The 19,098-nt window shown below is 38.8% G+C and overlaps 1 protein-coding gene and 1 non-coding gene across 2 annotated transcripts; both read right to left on the bottom strand.

Annotated features, from left to right (window-relative positions):
- Nucleotides 1–305: 305 nt before the first annotated feature.
- LOC147869313 (putative protein ABIL4) lies at nucleotides 306–4,667 on the bottom strand. Its single transcript, XM_087328182.1, has 9 exons — nucleotides 4,521–4,667; nucleotides 2,993–3,075; nucleotides 2,753–2,903; nucleotides 2,172–2,271; nucleotides 1,607–1,690; nucleotides 1,392–1,491; nucleotides 1,235–1,257; nucleotides 1,079–1,125; nucleotides 306–663 (listed from the first exon to the last, which is right to left on the bottom strand). Exons 1-9 carry the CDS (start codon nucleotides 4,650–4,652, stop codon nucleotides 508–510), a joined length of 876 nt encoding a protein of 291 aa, XP_087184308.1. The 5' UTR covers nucleotides 4,653–4,667; the 3' UTR covers nucleotides 306–507.
- Nucleotides 4,668–9,704: 5,037 nt separating this feature from the next.
- Nucleotides 9,705–9,776, bottom strand: TRNAQ-CUG (transfer RNA glutamine (anticodon CUG)). Its single transcript has one exon. It is a non-coding gene; the product is annotated as a tRNA-Gln (tRNA).
- Nucleotides 9,777–19,098: the final 9,322 nt, after the last annotated feature.

Raw genomic sequence — 19,098 nt, 5'->3', positions numbered from 1 at the left:
AGAGTAAAATTTAATGCTTATATTAGAGATGATATTCGTAAGCAAACTATAAGATTAGAGATATGACACCAATTACATTATTGACTACTTGGAATCCCACTTAAGTGCCCTTAAAGATATTACACGTCTCTTGTAACCAAAATAAGTCCCTCAAAAAAATATGTATTATTCTTTCATAAGAGGAAGTAACGTTCTTAGATTCTTTATTTAACTACAATGGTTGCCTAATAACATCAGTAGGCTGACATCTTTTGATTTCAAGTTTTTTCTAGGTCAATAATGGCAAAAACAAGCCATGCAAGAAATCCAATAAGATTCTTAATTTCTAATTCAAGATAAAATGTTTTAGAAAAATAGTACAATGGTTGCAGAATACATCTGTGGTGGATGTGATGATTTATAGGGTAATCATTAGCAAGAGAGGACCAATGGAAAGGTACGAACATTCAATTATACATGAAATAACAAATGTTGAAATTATGAATTCAACGCTCGTCAGGCTCACTCTTATGACTTCCCACTACGTTTCCTCCGGAGCAGGGATGAAAGTAAGCTTTTGCTTCGAGTTGGTACATGCTGCGCTTGTTTTGGGCTGCCTGATGACTTATCATTAAATGAAGATTGTGATGCTAAAGGCTTTTTTAGACCATCAAACGCAGAAGCCTACAGATTAAAAATGAGTAGCAAACAATCATCATGTTTTCTTTAAATGGAATCAACAGTACAAAAGCTTAATGTTTTAGCAATTACATAGCAAAGCTTTTAACATCCCATAAAAATTAGCTCTTCCATTCTTCATAGGCTAAGGGATTCAATAACCAGTCTGTTTCACTTATTTAACAAGCAGTCTAGAAAACTTCCAAATCCTTCCAGGAACCCACCATTTAAAACTTATCCTTAGATATTCATCTTGACATAGATTTCAATATGGAACGAACGTGAAACATTCTCATGTAAAATATCCATGCAGTTGATATGTGAATCTCAATAGTCAAGAATTTTACTACTGAGCTTTGCAATTTAGAGAACATGGTGTGTGTACGTGCATGTGTGTGAGAGAGAGAGAGAGCGAGAGAACCTGGTCAGTATGTCCTGGTCGATCAGCTGGGAATGGTGATATATCATCTGAAATAAATGATTTAAACAATTGTGCATAAATTATCATAAAAAACAACAAATACATAAAACATAATGATGCATCATCAATAAGGTGAATGAAGCCTGATTGAATCACCTGAAGTTGGACTTTCAGAAGCACTGGTCAATGATGGAAACCAGTTTTGAATCAGTATTTAAGTGATTGATTCAGAAAAGGAAAAAGAAAAAAATTTATCTTCTAAGCTACTTGCACAACAATATCTATTCCTCAGATGCATATGAACTGACCCCACCTGTTTGTTGTATCTTGTAGCATCTCCCTTGTCGCTTTTATAGTAATTGGGGGTTCAGTTGCTAAATGCCATGACAAAGTCTTTCCAGCCTCTTCCATGACTGCCATGTAAAATGCATTCAATAAACACAATACAGTTGCATAGATGAAAATATCAAAGATTCTCATGCTTATGCTTTGTCCACACATCAAATACAGGAGTATGTTTATATATACCATTCTGTGGTTCTGAAATCTCAGATTCGCTTTTTCGCCCTTCCATGTTTTCCTTTGGTTGTTCTTTGTATTTTGGCTTATCATCTAATGTCATATTGTAAAGAAATCAACAATTCATTAACATAATTAAGAAGTAATCAAAGCATAATTTGGATATTTTACAAGAAAAAGAGGCCGAGGTTCATCATCTGGTGTGTGGAACTTCTACGGCTTTTAATACAATGAGAGAAGCAATAAATACATACCTCAGAATTGAGAGTTGTACATTCAAGAAAGAGTAATATCCTTGCACAAGAGACTGAGGAGCTCAAAATGAAAATAGCAAGGACACAATAGACCAGCTAGAACTTTATAACAAATTAACCCTATCTCTATATGTAGACCACAGAAATTCAGACTGTGAGTCATCAATGGGTCATCCACAAGCTAATGAACTTTCTACAGTGTAATTGAATCCATAAAGGTATTGATTATATGTACGCTAAAAAGCATATAATGTTTGGAATAAACATTTGTGTCTACGCTTTTTCATCCCCCACAATCAATCACTGTGAGAAAGATGTACCTGGGAGAAGATAGTGCTTGTGATATCTCCGATTAGCTCTGGGAGGCCGCTGATGAGAAAGTACTTCAAAGCTTTTGTGTTCTTGGCATGTGCGCACTCTCTACAATTGATACCAGAATCCAGACAAGAGCTTAGGATCTTACAGTAAAAATAAAACATCATATCATCCTTGCTAAATGTGTATATGATAATGCATACATGCAGTATTTTACCCTTGAAGGTGTGCCCTCTACATATAGCACGATGAAAACAGCATATCGTACTTGAAAAATGTGTATAAGATCAAGTGTACATGAAAAGTATCTAAATTAAGCATTCAAAAATATAGTAACTCCATGAATAGAGGTATTTTCACCTCTTGGCTTTTTGCACAAAAATTGAATGTGTAGTTTCTATATCTAACACCATCACACAAGAGCTTAGGAGCTTACAATACAAACGAATATCATATCATCGTTCCAAAATGTGTATAAGATTGTGCAAGCTCAAAATGATCTACAAGTATTTAATAAGATATGACTCAAAACATACACGTTTTTTCTTCTCTTTGTTTTCTGAACAAATCTTTAAGACAATGCTACCTGTGCAAGACCAGAAACTCGGATTTCAACTGAAGATATCTCGCTAATTTGTTGAGAAAGAACCTCATCAAGCTTATATGCAACAGTTCCCAGGTGATCTACCGCATTCACAAGAGCCTTCACTGCATAATCTTTTAGGTTTTCTAGTACCCTACATGATTAATAATAAGAAGACCTTCTTGATATATACAGAGTGATAAGTCTGAATAATGGACATAATGAGAGGAAAGTGAACCTTACACTTGTTTCTGATCATTGAATAGGTATGAAGATTCGCAATACTCAGCTGCAGAATAGAGTTGTGGTTGCAGACTTTTAAGCTCCTGACATAACACCATGAATTGACTAAAGCCACAACAAAGAATGCTATAGTATGGGATCTGGTGAATTCTTTCTTAGCTTGAACACTAAAAGATATAGAGCATTAAACTTCAGTTCTATAGATTTTGAGCCACAAATTGGAAACAGAGAGAAGGTAAATTCTGAAACCAGATAGGAATCTAAAAAACACTCTACTAAAATATTTATGGAGCTCTTCTAATCAAATCCACCGAAATATAGCTCTAACCAAACCCAAAAAGAAAATACTTTCTGCATTGTGTCTTGATTAACATTCACAAGATCGTCCCAAACCGAGCAACTTAAACAAGATACATCCTGCAGCTGCATTCTGTGTCTTGATTAACACTACACGCTCTAACCAAACCATAGAAACTTTAAGAAAAACATATTTTACAAACTATCTCTTGATTAACATTGATGAGCTCTACCCAAACCTGAGAAATCAAAAGAAGATACCCTCTGAATATGCATTTTGATTAACCATGGATCCAAAACCTACATTCTGTGTCTTCATTAACACTGACAACATCAAACCACACCCTAGAAATTCTACATTCTGCATTTTCTGTGACTGGTGGACACTGACAGGCTCTAAATCAAACATTAAAAACTTACAGAAATATTCATTTGGAATTCTATAGCTTGATCAATGTTAACAACTTCCATCTAAACCTTAGAAACTTAAACAAACTATACTATGAATCATGTATCCTGTTTAAAACTGAAGATTTCTAACCAAACCCTAAAGCAACACTCTCCACAATCCCTAAAATTTCCTAGCCAAACCCAAGAAACTGAAACAAGATAAATTCAGGGTATACAGCTCTAAACAAAGTCTAGAAATTCAAACAAGGTAGATTCTGGATCCTCTAATGAACACGGAAAATCTATAGCCAACCCTTAGAAACGTAAACAGAATACATTCTGATTTCCCTCTTGAGTACTGAACAGCTTTAACCGAATCTTAAGGAAAATCTCTTAACGAACTCTAAAGAAAAGCTCCAGTCAAAACCTAGAAAGTTATAAAAGATGAATTTTCTTGAATAAATAGCTCTAACGAGCTTAACACTAGAAAGACATAGCCATGGAAATCTTTACTAAACCCTAAGAGCTTGAATAATAATAATAAAACCCTAAAAAAACATCCAGAGCTCATTACTGAGCAGACTGAAGCTCAAAAACAAACAAAAAAAATGTCTTTATAATATCATTAAGTAACAGATAAATGGAAACCCTAAAAGATGGAAATAGAATAGTAGTTCTATTAAACAAACACTAAAGAACAGGAATTAGATTATATGTGAGCAGTATTTGAAAACAAAAGAACTGCATCACACATGAACAGCTCTAAAAATGAAACCCTAACAGGAAACTACCCCCCCCCCCCCCCAAAAAAAAAAAATGGAAATTGCGGTACAGCATTTACCTGCAGAGCTATGTAGAAATGGCGGCTTCCTTCCATGGAAGCTTCATCATAAGTCATGGGGGGGTGGGGTGAGGAGAAGCTCTGCTGCTCCTTCGTGGCCATGGATTCCATCATCCCCAACGACTGACTCATGTATTCTGCTGCTGCTGCGGCTGCTGATGATGATGATGATGATGATGATGTATACAGTATGATGACATATGCATATGTATGTATGTATGCATGCAAATGTATGCATGTATGTTTGCAACTGTATGTATGTGTATATGTGTATGTATGTATGTATGTATGTTTGCGACGTGGTGTCTAAATACCACCAAAAATTGAAGAGGGCAAGTGAGGGAATCACGGAGAGGAACGGTGCAGGTCGCTCAGTCGAGGGCACATGCGATTTGCACCGTCTGATGTGGGGAAAAAAAAAACGCGCGAAGAAATCGTCACTTATTGGGGAGCCCAACTAGGAGCCCCGTTGTCTGACAACCTTTGTAACTAGGAGCCTGACTCTGTCAAAGGGAGCCCCGCTACCTGACAACCTCTGTCACCAAGAGCCCGACTCTGTCAAAAGGAGCCCCGCTCATTATTAATGAGCACTGATTATAAAAACCCTGAATCACTCATTTTGAACCTATTTTGAAACATATTGTTAATATAGTCTCACAGGTTATCAATCTCTATGCATAAAAAATGTCACTAGATCTCCAATGACATTAAGTTTCAAGTTTCAAATTAGGGTTAATGTTGAAAATTCTGTTTGAAATCCTCAAAAATCATTATGTTTTGTGTATATGTTTTTTACACAAGTTTGTATCTATGAACTAAAACTACATATTGGGGCATCTTTATATGACACCTTTTTGCTCATTTTTTCTCACATTGTTATATTTCTTTGTGAAGCGAACATAAATCACAACTTTGTTATGTTATACATGTAGCTGCACTGAAAAGGCCATCATGGTAATATCTCAATGTTCTTATATGAATAGCCATTGATTTACTGTATGGATCTTGGGTGTGTTAAACCAAGGATTTTCTATTCAATGCTCAAAAAGGGTCACGATTCAATCTTATAGACAATCCTACAAGAATACTAATATATGAGTTCAATACATGCTAAACTTGTCCTATTATCATGAGATATTGTAGTTGAGAATGGAGTATAATAAAATCTATTCTTATTTTCCATTTAGCAATTAAACATGTCATCATATATGCGATCCCTTGTGAAGGGGGTTTGCTATTTTGTAGTTAAAAATTGTGTGAAGGTAATTAATGTGCTTATATGCTCATCCTTCTTGGTGGGATTTGAGTATCATGCTTCTCTAGTACGGCACCATACTTATTGCATCCGATGAGCATGTGAGAATGATATTCACCATCCACAAGGTTTTCTATGCATACCTTGTATATATTCAAAATTGGGTAGTATTATATTGATACTGGTACTCTATAGGGATGTATGTATGGAAATTTATTTTTACACCCTAATAGGGAATCTTTCATGTGGAATTGAAATGTTATAAGTGCCACTGTTTTTTGTACTCTTTAGTAGTTGTTTGCTATGTCTATTTAACCTTGGAAATTCCAAGTGGTGTCCAATGCTTCCTACAAGTTTGAAAATGTGAATGTGTTATTGTGTCATTTCTTCTTGTGTTGATTGATGATCCATAGGTAGTAGTATTCCATGGTAGAAAGTCAAAGAACCAAGAAAATGCCCAAATTATGAAAGCTAACTTTACATGGAACATGAGTGAGTTGCATACTATTGTGAATAGAGTGAATGAGTGAGTTTGAAAATGTGAATGTGTCATTTCTTCTTGTTTTGGCTCATGATCCATAGGTAGAGTATTCCATGGTATAAAATCAAAGAATCAAGAAAAAGCCAAAATTACGAGAGTTAACTTAACTTGGAACATGAGTGAGTTGCATATTAAAGTGACAATCAACATAGCCCAAATGGTAAGAGCTAATTTTACTTAAACAAAAGTGTTAAGGGCAAGATGCAGATTAGAAGGATCATAGGGTAAAAGATCTACAATTGCAAAAGACAAGAATTCATCACGTTGTAACTTGTAAAGACGAGAATTCAATACCACTATTACGACCCTTAAATGTAAATGAAGTGTAAAGTGACTAACCAAATGTTGAAACCCTAATAAAGAAAGTAATTGAAGAAGAAAAAAAAACCAAAGAGAAATAATTAAAAAGAAGAAGGATTTGAACCATAAACCTAGCAAAACTTAGGGATAACTCTAACCAATACCCTATTCATTTTTATTTTATTATATTGCTATATTATTCTTTATTACTTTACTTTTTTGAGAGTCAGGCTCCTACCCACAATTGGTCGGGCTCCTAGTGATAGAGGCTGATAGAGGCTGTCAGACAGCGAGGCTCCTTTTGACAGAGTCGGGTTCCTGGTGACAGAGGCTGTCAGACAGCGGGGCTCCTTATGACAGAGTCGGGCTCCTGGTGACAGATGTTGTCAGCTTTTTATCCAGATTGGACGGTGGAGATCGCACGCGCCATCAGCTGAGCGACCTGCACCATCCGTGCCCGCGATTCCCTCACTTGCCCTCTTTAATTTTTGGTAGTAGTTAGTCACGAGCATGTTTGCGATTGTATGTGTGTGTGTGTGTATGTATGTATGTATGTTTGCAATTGTGTGTGTGTGTGCCTATATGTATGCATGTACACATATGTGTGTATGAATGGCGATGAGGATGTTTGCATGGTGGGCTATGTAACCATCATCTGATCGATCGAGTGAGTGAGTGGGTCCAAGCTTAGCCCTCTCCCTCTTCTTCCCCCTTCTCTCTCCTCTAGGTTTTGATAAATAAGTTTGATGTTTTGTCTGGAATGGGTTTCGATCAATTCAACAATTATGGTTATCTGTGTACACATATTTGGCTTTCATATGACGTATGTGTGTCACTTGTGTCAATTTGTATGATGCCTCAAAGAATAAAGGATTCCCGGTTTTGGGTTTTGGGATAGGCTATTGTATGGTGTGTTATGTTATAGGTTTTGTGGGTTGTCGTGGTGTTGTAGATACCGCCTTTATGTTTACAATTTGACCAAATTGTTGATTTGTTAGCTTGATGGTAGGTCAGTTTTTATTGTAATAATTGTTCATAACTAATGAAAGGATATTTTTCAAGAAGAAAAAAAATAAAAATGTTGATTTGTTAGATCCCCTCTTATATCACTTAGCTTTTGGCTGTCAATTCTGAAGGCATTGGGCACTCAATCTTCAACCAATACATGGAGAATCAATTTGATCGATCAAAAACCATCTATGCATGCTTGGTTGTTTTTTCTATCCCTACCCGTAAGGTTACAAGGCTATATATGTGGATGCAATTTTGCATTAGCCAATGTTATTTATGGAACAATGCTTCCACGTGTGATATATAGAGTGGCTTATAAGTAATAGTTGAAACTTGAGACACTGATATAAAATGTGTAGGCATGCCGGTTGTTAATAATCGTCAAATTGTGCATGTGTTGCGTTATATCTCTCTACTTATGGGTTGGCATATACTCATTATTGAATATTTCCATTTCACCAAGTGATTTATGCGGACCAATTCTTAGGAGTTAGGACTAACCATTTTACATGTTTTGTAGCAAATTCTCTTCTATGTCACAAATTTTCTTCCATTTTACATGTTTCTTGGTGTCTTGGTTCAATGGTAAATGAGGTCTCCCAAAGTGATTATTTAAAATTTATGACTCAATTGGAAGATACATAATGCTTGAAGTAATGCATTTTGGACACCAAATTCCATAAGTTAAATAATCTTTGCATATATAATATTGTTTAATTCTCTTAAATTGTAGTATGTGCCCACAACCACTGGTTGCTTGTTGGATTAGTGCAGCCTTCCCTTAAAAATGTAGGTTTGAGCCTAAGAAGAGTTGAGACTACGCAACATTTGGTCGTTATCCTATCGGAACGCCGGAACGCTTCTCAAATTTTATAACTCTGTTCCCTTACAAAGGGAGGTTTGCAATTTTAATATAGTAACTTGGTGGATTAGAAGTAGTTATTTTAGGTTAAGTCAAAACTCATGTCACATCGAATGCAAAAAGGTAATGCTTTCACATTGTGCTCTAGTATGTTAATCTCAACAACTTGACGATGTGATTTTGCTTGTTTACACTTTATGATGTGACGTCTTGTTTAAGAATATGATGAACTAGAGTCTAGTATCCTTTGTAAATGTTGATGGGTTGATAGAGAGTCGTACTTTTTGAAGGGTTGAAAGTAGACAATGGGTAGCAAAATGGCCATTACTTATTCTCGACCCCATATGCATTCGATTGCCTACGTAGTAAACATGTGTACCAATAACACAAGCATTCCTAATTTTGTTGTCAAACCTCAATTGATTGAAGGTTTGTTCCATGAGCATATATCATATCGATATAATTGTATCGAACCTTTACACCTTCGTGAATGCAATTAGCAACCGACAAGGATTCGGACTGAACTACAAAACTACGGGTTAATGGTTTAAATAGTTCGTTTTGGGAGTTAAACGGTTTGACGGTTTTAGAATTGATATTTGATAATTTTCTTAAATATTTTTTTGACCGTTTTAAGCCTAATTTTGATATTTTAAGAAAATTCTTTTAATTTTGAAAAATTAAAAATTGAAATACATATTGACAATTTTAAAATTTAAAATGTGGAATTTTGAATTTTGACCTAACTTGAAAACCAAAACCGAACCGTGAAACCACGGTTTTAACGGTTTAAAGGTTTGAAAGTCTCTAAAATTGTTTGGTTTGAGCTTGAATTTTTTGTAACGATTCGGTTTAAATGGTTTCATGGTTTAGTTTAGTTCGGTTTAAGTTTCAATCTTTTTAAACGATTTGAGTTTGACACTCTCAAACCGAACTGTTGCTGATTGCTAAACGCAACGTACAAAGCATAATATACCTATTCGATTATTGACTATATGACCCGACCCATACATACAACATTCGTCAAACACAATGGTGTGATAGGCGTAATCAATTATATCAATTTCCAAATGGAGTGATGGGTGTAAAATTTAAATAGACAAGGACTATTCGTGTGGATTTGTGTGAACATTCATGGAAGAAGGAGAGAAAAAAAAACATAAAACTCACGCTTTTCTTTTCTCAACTTCGGAGGAGAGGAAAAAAGATAAAAGAAGGTTCCACCGAGATTTGAACTCGGGTTACTGGATTCAGAGTCCAATGTCCTGACCACTAGACCATGGAACCAATGTTGTAAGTAATTTTCCTAATAAATATTTTACTGATGTTATAAATAAACTCTACAATTACACATATTTATAGTATAGCGTAATCAAACAAACTATGCATGTTAAGTAACAATGTGAAACCATTTCCTTTGCATGCCCTTACTGAGTCCAAAAGTGTGATGCTCATCATAGGAAAACACATTCATCTTTATTAGTTTGCAAGCTGTTTCTTTGTGTTTTCCTATAAGAACATACTTGAATCATGGGGAAAAAACAAATTGGATATGTCAATGCAAGAAACTCATTTCACATGTGCAAATAGAAGTTGGTGGTTGCATCATAAAGTTTAGTTTTTAAGCATGTGCACCGTGTTGCAAAAGTTAGCTTTGAGGACATGCTTGTGTCCACGTAAAATTTCTCATATGAAATTCATTTTGGCTTGATTCTTCTCATGCATGCTATCGAGAGCGGACATGCTCCATATTCAAACAATATATTGACCTGCACTCCATGTTCAGCGCAAGGCACTGATCTAAATGAAATAAAATAAATTCGACACTAGTTGATTAATGGTATTGTTGGAATCAATAGATTAGAGAGAAATGGTGTTGTGTAAAGGGTTTCAGGTTCAATAAGAGAGAAATGGAGTTGCAATGTTGTGTCTTGTGGGTCGTATTGTTGGATGTGAGAAATTGTTAGATTTAACATAATAAGGTGAACCTTTGGTGGTTCCGTTGCAATGTTGTGTCTTGTGGGTCATATTGTTGGATGTGAGAAATTGTTTGATTTGACATAACAAGGTGATCCTTTGGTGGTTCCGTTGCAATGTTGTGTCTTGTGGGTCGTATTGTTGGATGTGAGAAATGGTTAGATTTGACATAATAAGGTGAACCTTTGTTGGTGCCATTGCAACATTGTGTCTTGTGGGTCGTATTGTTCGATGTGAGAAATTGTTAGATTTGAAATAACAAGGTGAACCCTTGTTGGTGCCATTGCAATGTTGTGTCTTGTGGGTCGTATTGTTGGATCTGAGAAATTGTTAGATAGTTTGACCAAACAACGTGAACCTTTGTTGGTTCCATGGTTTAGTGGTTAGGAAATTGGACTTTGGATCAAGTAACCTCAGTTCATGTCTAAGTGGAAATTGAAATTAATTGCATGGTTGGATCCCATCAATCGTATTTGAATTTCACTTGGGTTCAACCCCAAGGATTATATTTGAACTTTACAACTTTTGTTCATTCTATGTTCTAGTGATCATCTTAAATTGGTTCCATGGTCTAGTTGTTAGGACATTGTACTTTGAATCCAATAACCTGAGTTCAAGCTTGGTTCGATCCCATGGGTCACATTAAGTGTTCCAATTCTAGATCCTGCGTCGTATTTGAAAATATGATTAGTAGTATTTGAAAATATGATTAGATGTCAACAATGAAAGTGACAGAAACAAAAGTGACCCATTCAATAGAGAAATTAACTTTAGTTATCATATTGATTATTTCATGGTCTAGCGATTAGGATGTTGGACTTTGAATCCAATAGCCCAAGTTCAAGTCCATGTGAAACTTACAATCGTTTGCATTGTTGGATCCTATGGGTCAAATTTCAATGTTGTTGTGTTGGATCCCATAACTTAAACTTTGTTGGTTCCATAATCTAGATCTTAGGACACTGGTCTTTGAAAAGTCCCATAGATCATATTTAGAATCATGATCAAATGTGAGTGTTTGTTGGTTCCATAGTCTAGATCTTAGGGCATTGGTCTTTGAAATATCCCATAGATCATATTTAAACATCACGATCAAATGTGAGCCTTTGTTGGTTCCATAGTCTAGATCTTAGGGCATTGGTCTTTGAAATATCCCATAGATCAGATTTAAACATCACGATCAAATTTGAGCCTTTGTTGGTTCCATAGTGTAGAGCTTAGGGCATAGGTCTTTGAAATGTATTTATTATATAAACATTAAGGCCTAAATATGAGCCTCGTGGGTTCCATGGTTTAGCTATTAGGACATTGGACTTTGAATCCAATAACCCGAGTTTAACTCTCGGTGGAACCTCAAATTGGTTGCAAGGTTGGATCCCGTGTGTCAATTTAATTGTTGCAATGTTGAATCCCATATGTCTTATTTGAACCATAATTGCTAAAGATTCAAGAGAAAAACATTGAGTGCTGCATTTGGGTGGAATAGTTGAAAATTGGAATTGATCCTTCTGGGTTCCAATAACCTGAGTTCAAGCCTAGATAGATCTCGTATCTTCACAAGGTTGGATCCCATAGGTCTAGTATAATTGTTGCACTGTTGGATCCCATAGGTGCTAATTCAACCTCATTTGGCATTCTTATATATTCAAGAGAGAAATATATCTAAGCATTGCATTTGATCAAATGCTTCAAATTGATCCTTGATTGGTTCCACGTTAGGATATTGGACTCTAAATCGAATAACTGGTTCAAGCTTTGGTAGAACCTTTGCAAGATTGAATAACCTTCACAAGATTGGATCCCATGGGTCATAGGTCCTATTTCAAGATTGGATACCATGTTGGAACTCATAGGTCCTATTTCAACCTTACGTGGAAAATTCCAATAGATTCAAGATAGGAATATGGAAGTTAAATTTAGCTTTGTGGATTCCATATTCTAGTGGTTAGGACTCTAAACTTTGACTCCAATCACCCAAGTTCAAGTTTCTGTAGGGTTGAATCCAATGGGCCGAATTGAAGTGTTGCAATGTTGGATCCCATATGTCCTATTTCAATCTTAAATGGCATTCATGTAGATTCAAGATAGAAATATAGAAGTGTTGCATTTAATGGAAAAACATTACATTTAGGTTGTTGGTTCCATGGTTTACCACTTAGGACATTGGACTCTAAATCCAGTAACTTGAGTTCAAGTCTCAGTGGAACCTCAAATTATTTGTAGGTTGGATCCCATGTTCCAACATTAGAACCTATAGGTCTTATTGATAGAAATAGTGCTCAACCACAACCAAGTCTTAATCACTCAATGAAAGAAACCGAAGTAAGATAATGATGAATGCACTTACACAGTCAGGCAAGACGATGCATGATATTAACGTGGAAACCCTAATTGGGGAAAACCACGGGATTTCAAGCAACTCCGAACAGGATTACTATAGGGAAGAGGTATTATAGTAAGAGTCACAGAGGCAACGACCTCATGCTCTATATCTTCGCCAAACCAACAGTTACAACATATACGACTTTCTGTATCTCTCTCTCTCTCTCTTTATGTCTCTCTATACAACTAACAACAACTACAACAACTACAACAACTACAACAACAGAACAATGTTGCCCTAGTTATATTTATACATATATAACTTTGGTACTATTTACAAATATGACCGTCCGGATACCTTCCGGATCCATCCGGTCCGGTTCCTTCCTTGAACTCGTCTGATTCGGCTTGATCAATTCTCATCCAGATCCCATCCGGAGGGACCGGTTTCCCAACAAACTCCCCCTTCACTCCAGCATGGGATGTCTTGCCAATCCAATCCGTTTTTGGCACACGTCCAAGTTGTCAGTTGTTAGTACCTTGGTCAGCATGTCCGACCCGTTCTCCTCCGTGTGGATCTTCGTTAGCAAGAAATTTTTGTCTTCTACCTTCTCCCGGTGCCAGTGATATCTCCTTTGGATATGCTTGGTTCGGGAGTGGTAGGCCACGTTCTTTGCAAAGATTATGGCACTTTGACTATCGCAGTAGAGCCGGTATTCCTCCTGCCCGTATTCCTCGTTCTCCTAGTTCTCCTATGAAGTCCTTCATCCAGATTACTTCCTTGTCTATTTCCACGGCTACCATGTACTCTGCTTCCATTGGTGACAATGCAACAGACTTCTACGGCCTCGACTACCATGCTACGGCTCCCCCTGCATATGTCATGACGTATCCCGATGTAGACCAGCTGGTATCTACATCAACCGACATGTCCAAATTGGTGAATCCTTCCAATAGGGGTTTACCGGAGCTGAATCGGAGGCACATGCTCGAGGTGCCTTTCAAGTATCAGAGTATCCACTTGATAGCGGCCCAGTGTTCTCTCTCGGATTGTGTATGAAACAACTGACCACTCCGACTGCATATCCGATATCCGGTCGTGTACACACCATTGCGTACATGAAGCTTCCAACTACAAAGGCATACACTATCTTCATCATTTCCGACTTCTCTGCCTTTGTCTTCGGGCTATGCTTTCCGGACATTTGCAATTTGTCGGAAGTTTCGACCCAACCAGCTTAGCATCCGACATGTTGAACCTTTGAAACACCTTTGTTGCGTACTTCTCCTGTGACAACCACAACAACTTCTTCGTCCGGTCCCAGACTATGTGCATCCCTAAAATCTATCTCTTTCATTGCAAATGACTGGCTCAGGGCCTTCTTCAACATTCCAATCTTGATATGGTTCCGTCTGACGATCAACATGTAATCAACATATAGTAGAAGTATCAGGAAGTTTCCTCCGTCGAACTTCTTCACGAACACGCAATGGTCAGCTTGTGTCTTGTGGTATCCTTAATTGGTCATGAAGGAGTCAAACTTCTGGTACCATTGTCGGGGGGGCTTGCTTCAATCCATATAGGCTCTTCTTCAACTGTGCCAAGTTCTCCTTCCCTTTCTTGACGAATCCCTCCGGCTGCTGCATGTAGATCTCTTCCTCGAGATCACTGTGTAGAAATGTCGTCTTGATGTCTAGTTGCTTGACCTTGAGGTCCATGCTTGCCGCTATGCTCAACACTATCCGGATGGATTTCATCTTGACTACCGGGGCAAAGATCTCGTCGAAATCCACTCCTTTCTTCTATTGAAACCTCTCCACCACGATCCGGGCTTTTTATCTTGGTGGATTTCCGGCATCTCCCGGTTTTAACTTGTACACCCACTTGTTCCGGAGCACTCTCTTTCCTTTCGGTAACTCCTTCAGTTCGTATGTATGGTTCTCATGCAGGGAATCCATTTCATCTTGCATGGCACTCAACCATTTTTGGTTGTGGGCGTCCCTCCTTGCTTCTTCAAAGCTTTCCGGTTCCCCCTTGTCGGTTATCAAAACACGCTTTGCATCTGGAAATCTCTGGGGGCCCTTCTCTCTCTGAGAGGGTATCTCCTTCCTTGGCTTCCAACCAGTAGCTCCTTTGTCTATTCTTCATTCGAATCTGATTCGGGGCCTTGTCTGGTTCTGTTGTCCAATTCTTCATCGGTCGGTTCAGTTCCTCTGGCCAGTTCATCATGGTCTTCGGCTGACATCTAGCTTCCAACCGGATGTGTCAATGTTTCTTCCAACTGATCTCTATCGATCGACCCTGAATCCCATTGTCTTCGTCTCTGACTCCTAATCAGCAATGGTTTTGTCTTCCATGAAGACTATGTCTCGACTTCAGAAGACCTTCTTGTCGACCAAGTCCCCCACACTCGGTAACCGAACTCATCATCGTCGTACCCAAGGAATATGCATGACCAAGACTTCGGATCCAATTTTGCTATCTTGTCCTTTGCTACATGTACATAGGCGAGGCAACCGAACACCTTCAAGTGCCGACACATCTTTACCAGTCCATACTCTCTACTGTGTGTCTTTCTCCAAGGGTGTCGAGGGTGACCTGTTTATCACGTACGTCGTTGTCATTAATGCCTCAGCTCAGAACGTCTTGGGCAATTTAGCATGTGCCAACATGCTATGGACTCTCTCCATCACAGTTCGGTTCATCCTTTCGCCAATTATTTTAGCTCAAACGTCTTCAGTACGGAGAATTCGAGCCGGATTCCTTTTGACTGGCAATACTCCTCAAACTTCCCCCGATACTCTCCACCGTTTTCGGCTCGAATTGTTTTCAGCTTCTAGCTTCTCGCTAGTTTCTCTTTCCACTCTTGCATGGAACTCCTTGAAGACAGTCAATACCTGATCTTTCGTCTTCAGCTGTGAGACCCACAACTTCTGGCTGTGGTCATCTATGAACGTCACGAAGTACTGTGACCCAACATGTGACCTCGTGTCCACTTGGCATACATCGGTATGCGCGAGCTCTAGTGGTTCTTTCCGTCTTGTCGGTGGTCTCGACTGGAAAGAGGTTCAGTTCTGCTTGCCGAACAAACAGTCTGTGCACCTCTCAAGTTGCACATTTTTCACCTCCGGAATGATGTTGTCCTCGGCAAGTTTACACATCCCTTTCTGGCTCATGTGACACAACCTCTTGTGCCACAACTCATCCACAATGTCAGATGCCACATTTACTTGCTCCCGGCATATCCGGGCATGCATTAGGTATAGAGTGTTGTTCTGCTGGGCTTGGGCCACGATCAGGCTCCCTTTGTTGAACTTCATGACTTCGTTCCGGATGCCACTCGTGTAGCCTTCATCATCTAGCCGACCGGTTGATATCAGGTTCAACTGAACCTCCGGAACGTGTTCGACATCCTTCAACATAACTTGCACCCGGTTGACGTTGTCGGCGACACGTCTCCTATGCCGACAATTTGGCATGCACCTTCATATTTCCCATTCTCACACAACCGCGATCTCCAGCTCTGTAGGATGCGAAGCACTTCCAGTCGGGAGTCAGATGGAACGATGCTCCGGAGTCGACCACCCACGTCATTTCGTCGTTGACAAGATGTAGCTCGCTCTCCTCGGTGATGAGCAGTAGTTCTTCCTCACTTGTCGTGATTGCCAACGTTCCTTTCCGATATGAACTCTTCCGGTCCGGACCCTTTCTCTTTCCGGCAGTGTCAGCAGTTCTTCTGGAAATGCCCCAACTTCTCACAGTAGAAGCACGTGGGCCTCCCCCTTGATTTTGACCTCATCCCCGACTTTTCCCGGATCTGGGGACTCCGATTCCCGCTCTTCCTCATTGTGTGTCGGTTTCGGTAACTAGCGCTTTCGAGTCTGAGATCACTTCCTTGTCTTTTTGATGTGCCTCTTCATCTAGCAAGCTTGAGTTTACTCTCTCTAGGGATATGTGTTTACCTTCTGGCCCGGCGTTGCCCAAAGTGACAACTAACGTCTCCCAACTATCCAAGAGGGAGCTGAACAACAACAACACGAGTACCTCGTCAGCTAGAGGTACCTCCAACGAGGTAGTTTGATTTATAAGCCCCTGGAAGGCATTCATGTGCTTCGCCGTCTTGATATCTGAGTCTCACCAACTTTCAAAATACTGAGAGTCGATTTACAACACTCTTGTTCTAAAACATTATGCCTATCTTCTCACAGAGTTCCTGAGCCTTCTTCTCCTCATTGAAGTTGTTATACAAGCTCATGTCGATTAAGCATCGAATGTAGGATGTGTCAAGAGAGAGAGAGAGAGAGAGAGAGAGAGAGAGAGAGAGAGAGAGAGAGAGAGAGAGAGAGAGAGAGGGAAATATTTTATTGCAGAGTAAAATTGATTACAAGGAGTACACAATAGAGTGCTACAAAATGGCGTTGAACCAATTTAGGTTTGGGATAATTGATAGATCCCTATTTATAAGTAATAGAGAACACTAGAATATTCTAGGTCATCCTAGAATGTAGAGTAATCTAGAAGGTTTCTAGAATATTCTAGAAGGTTCTAGTGTATAGAACACTCTAGAATATTCTAGGTTATTCTAAAATGTAGAGTATTATAGAATATTCCTATGATATTAGATTATATATTCTAAACACTATACATATAAGAATATTAATACAATGGTTAAGGATTTGACATATGTACAACAAGGTCGTGGGTTCAAATCCTTTCGAGGCATGATGTGAGTGTCATCATGTCACTATTCCCCTTCTTCGACGACACGTTTCACGGGTTGTAGGGTTTGTATTAGGCCATGATTTATGAGGATATTAGCGATGAAATGCAGTGACCATATCCGCAACATTGGAAAGATTTGCGGTAGGTTCCCAAGTTCGATCATGGGGGGTATAGCCTAGCCAACCGACCACATATCCGCAACATTGGAAAGATTTGCGGTAGGTTCCCAAGTTCGATCATGGGGGGTATAGCCTAGCCAACTGACCACATATCCGCAACATTGGAAAGATTTGCGGCAGGTTCCCAAGTTCGATCATGGGAGGTATAGCCTAGCCAACCGACCAAGTAATACAGCTTGTTGCGCACAATTTTAGAATCGAGAATGGCAACAACCTCAAATTTGGGTCCATCCAAGAACTCAACAGGTGGTGGGGGTGTTGTAAGATAGCCCAGAATTGAACTTGTTATATAATGTTCCAAAAGGGATACATGAAACACCGGATGAAGACGCATGTACGGAGGGAGGCCAAAACGAAATGCAACATCACTTATCTTACCAGTGATCATATAAGGGCCAAAACATTGGTAATTGAATTTACTACAAGGCCGAGTGGTCTTGATGTTGTGTTGGAGAAGCTATACATGATCCCCAACGCGAAACTTTTTTTAGGAGTCTAGGCGATGACGATCCGCAACCCTCTTGTGTATAACTTGAGCATCATGCAAATTGTGGAGAATGGTAGTGTGAATTTCTTGGAGGCGACTAAGACGATCCTCAACACCAGGGTTGGTAGGAATGTGTGGATGCGCATTCATCGTCCACCGTGGATGACAACCCGTATTTTGCGAAAAATGGGGAATATCCTATAGAAGAATGGGCTAAGTTGTTGTAAGAGAATTCAACCAACTGCAAAAAATCAACCCATTTATCTTGTTGATAGTTGATGAAACAACGGAGATATTGCTCCAAAGTCTGGTTGGTACGTTCAGTTTGGCCATTAGTCTCGGGATGATAGCCTGAAGAAAGCTTAACCGAAATGTGGAGAAGTTTGAACATGTCCTTCCAAAACTTTGACATGAATTGTGGACCACGATCACTAATAATATCATCCGGCAGACCATGATGCCTAAATACCTCCCGCATAACGAGGTCGACCACCTCTTGACTATTAATAGACTTCATACATGGCAAGAAGTGTGCCATTTTGGTAAGTCGATCCACCACGTTGAGAATTGCATCAAAACCTTTTGAAACTGGGAAATCAGTATTGAAATCCAAGGATATAGACTTCCAAGGATTTTTCGGAATGGGAAGTGGTAGTAGTAAGCCATTGGATCGGTGTCGAGGACTTTTTGATTGACAACATATATCACAATTGCGAACATACTCCTCAACAAAATGACGAAGGCGGGGCCACCAATAGTGTCGAGAAATTAATTCTAGAGTTTTGCGAACTCCAAAATGACCAGCCATTGGTGAGTCATGGCAATGTTGTAAAACTTGTAGTCATGGGGGACCATCAGGAACATACAATAGGTTTTGCCGAAATAGAAAACCACCATACCAATAGAACTGACGATAATCAT

The sequence above is a fragment of the Azolla caroliniana genome, unplaced genomic scaffold (genome assembly GCF_043228905.1).
Source record: "Azolla caroliniana isolate FFs.n. ecotype wild unplaced genomic scaffold, voAzoCaro1.0.p SCAF_1, whole genome shotgun sequence".
Classification (NCBI taxonomy): domain Eukaryota; kingdom Viridiplantae; phylum Streptophyta; class Polypodiopsida; order Salviniales; family Salviniaceae; genus Azolla; species Azolla caroliniana.
This window is presented reverse-complemented; position numbering and strand designations above follow the sequence as displayed.

Excerpts from the sequence above, each read along its gene's own strand:
- LOC147869313 (XM_087328182.1), bottom strand. The coding sequence starts at position 4,652 with ATGAGTCAGTCGTTGGGGATGATGGAATCCATGGCCACGAAGGAGCAG. Across the intron at positions 1,492-1,606 it reads GATTTCAGAACCACAGAATG|TCATGGAAGAGGCTGGAAAG; the intron begins GTATATATAAAC and ends TTTACATGGCAG. Across the intron at positions 664-1,078 it reads GACCAGGACATACTGACCAG|GCTTCTGCGTTTGATGGTCT; the intron begins GTTCTCTCGCTC and ends TTTAATCTGTAG.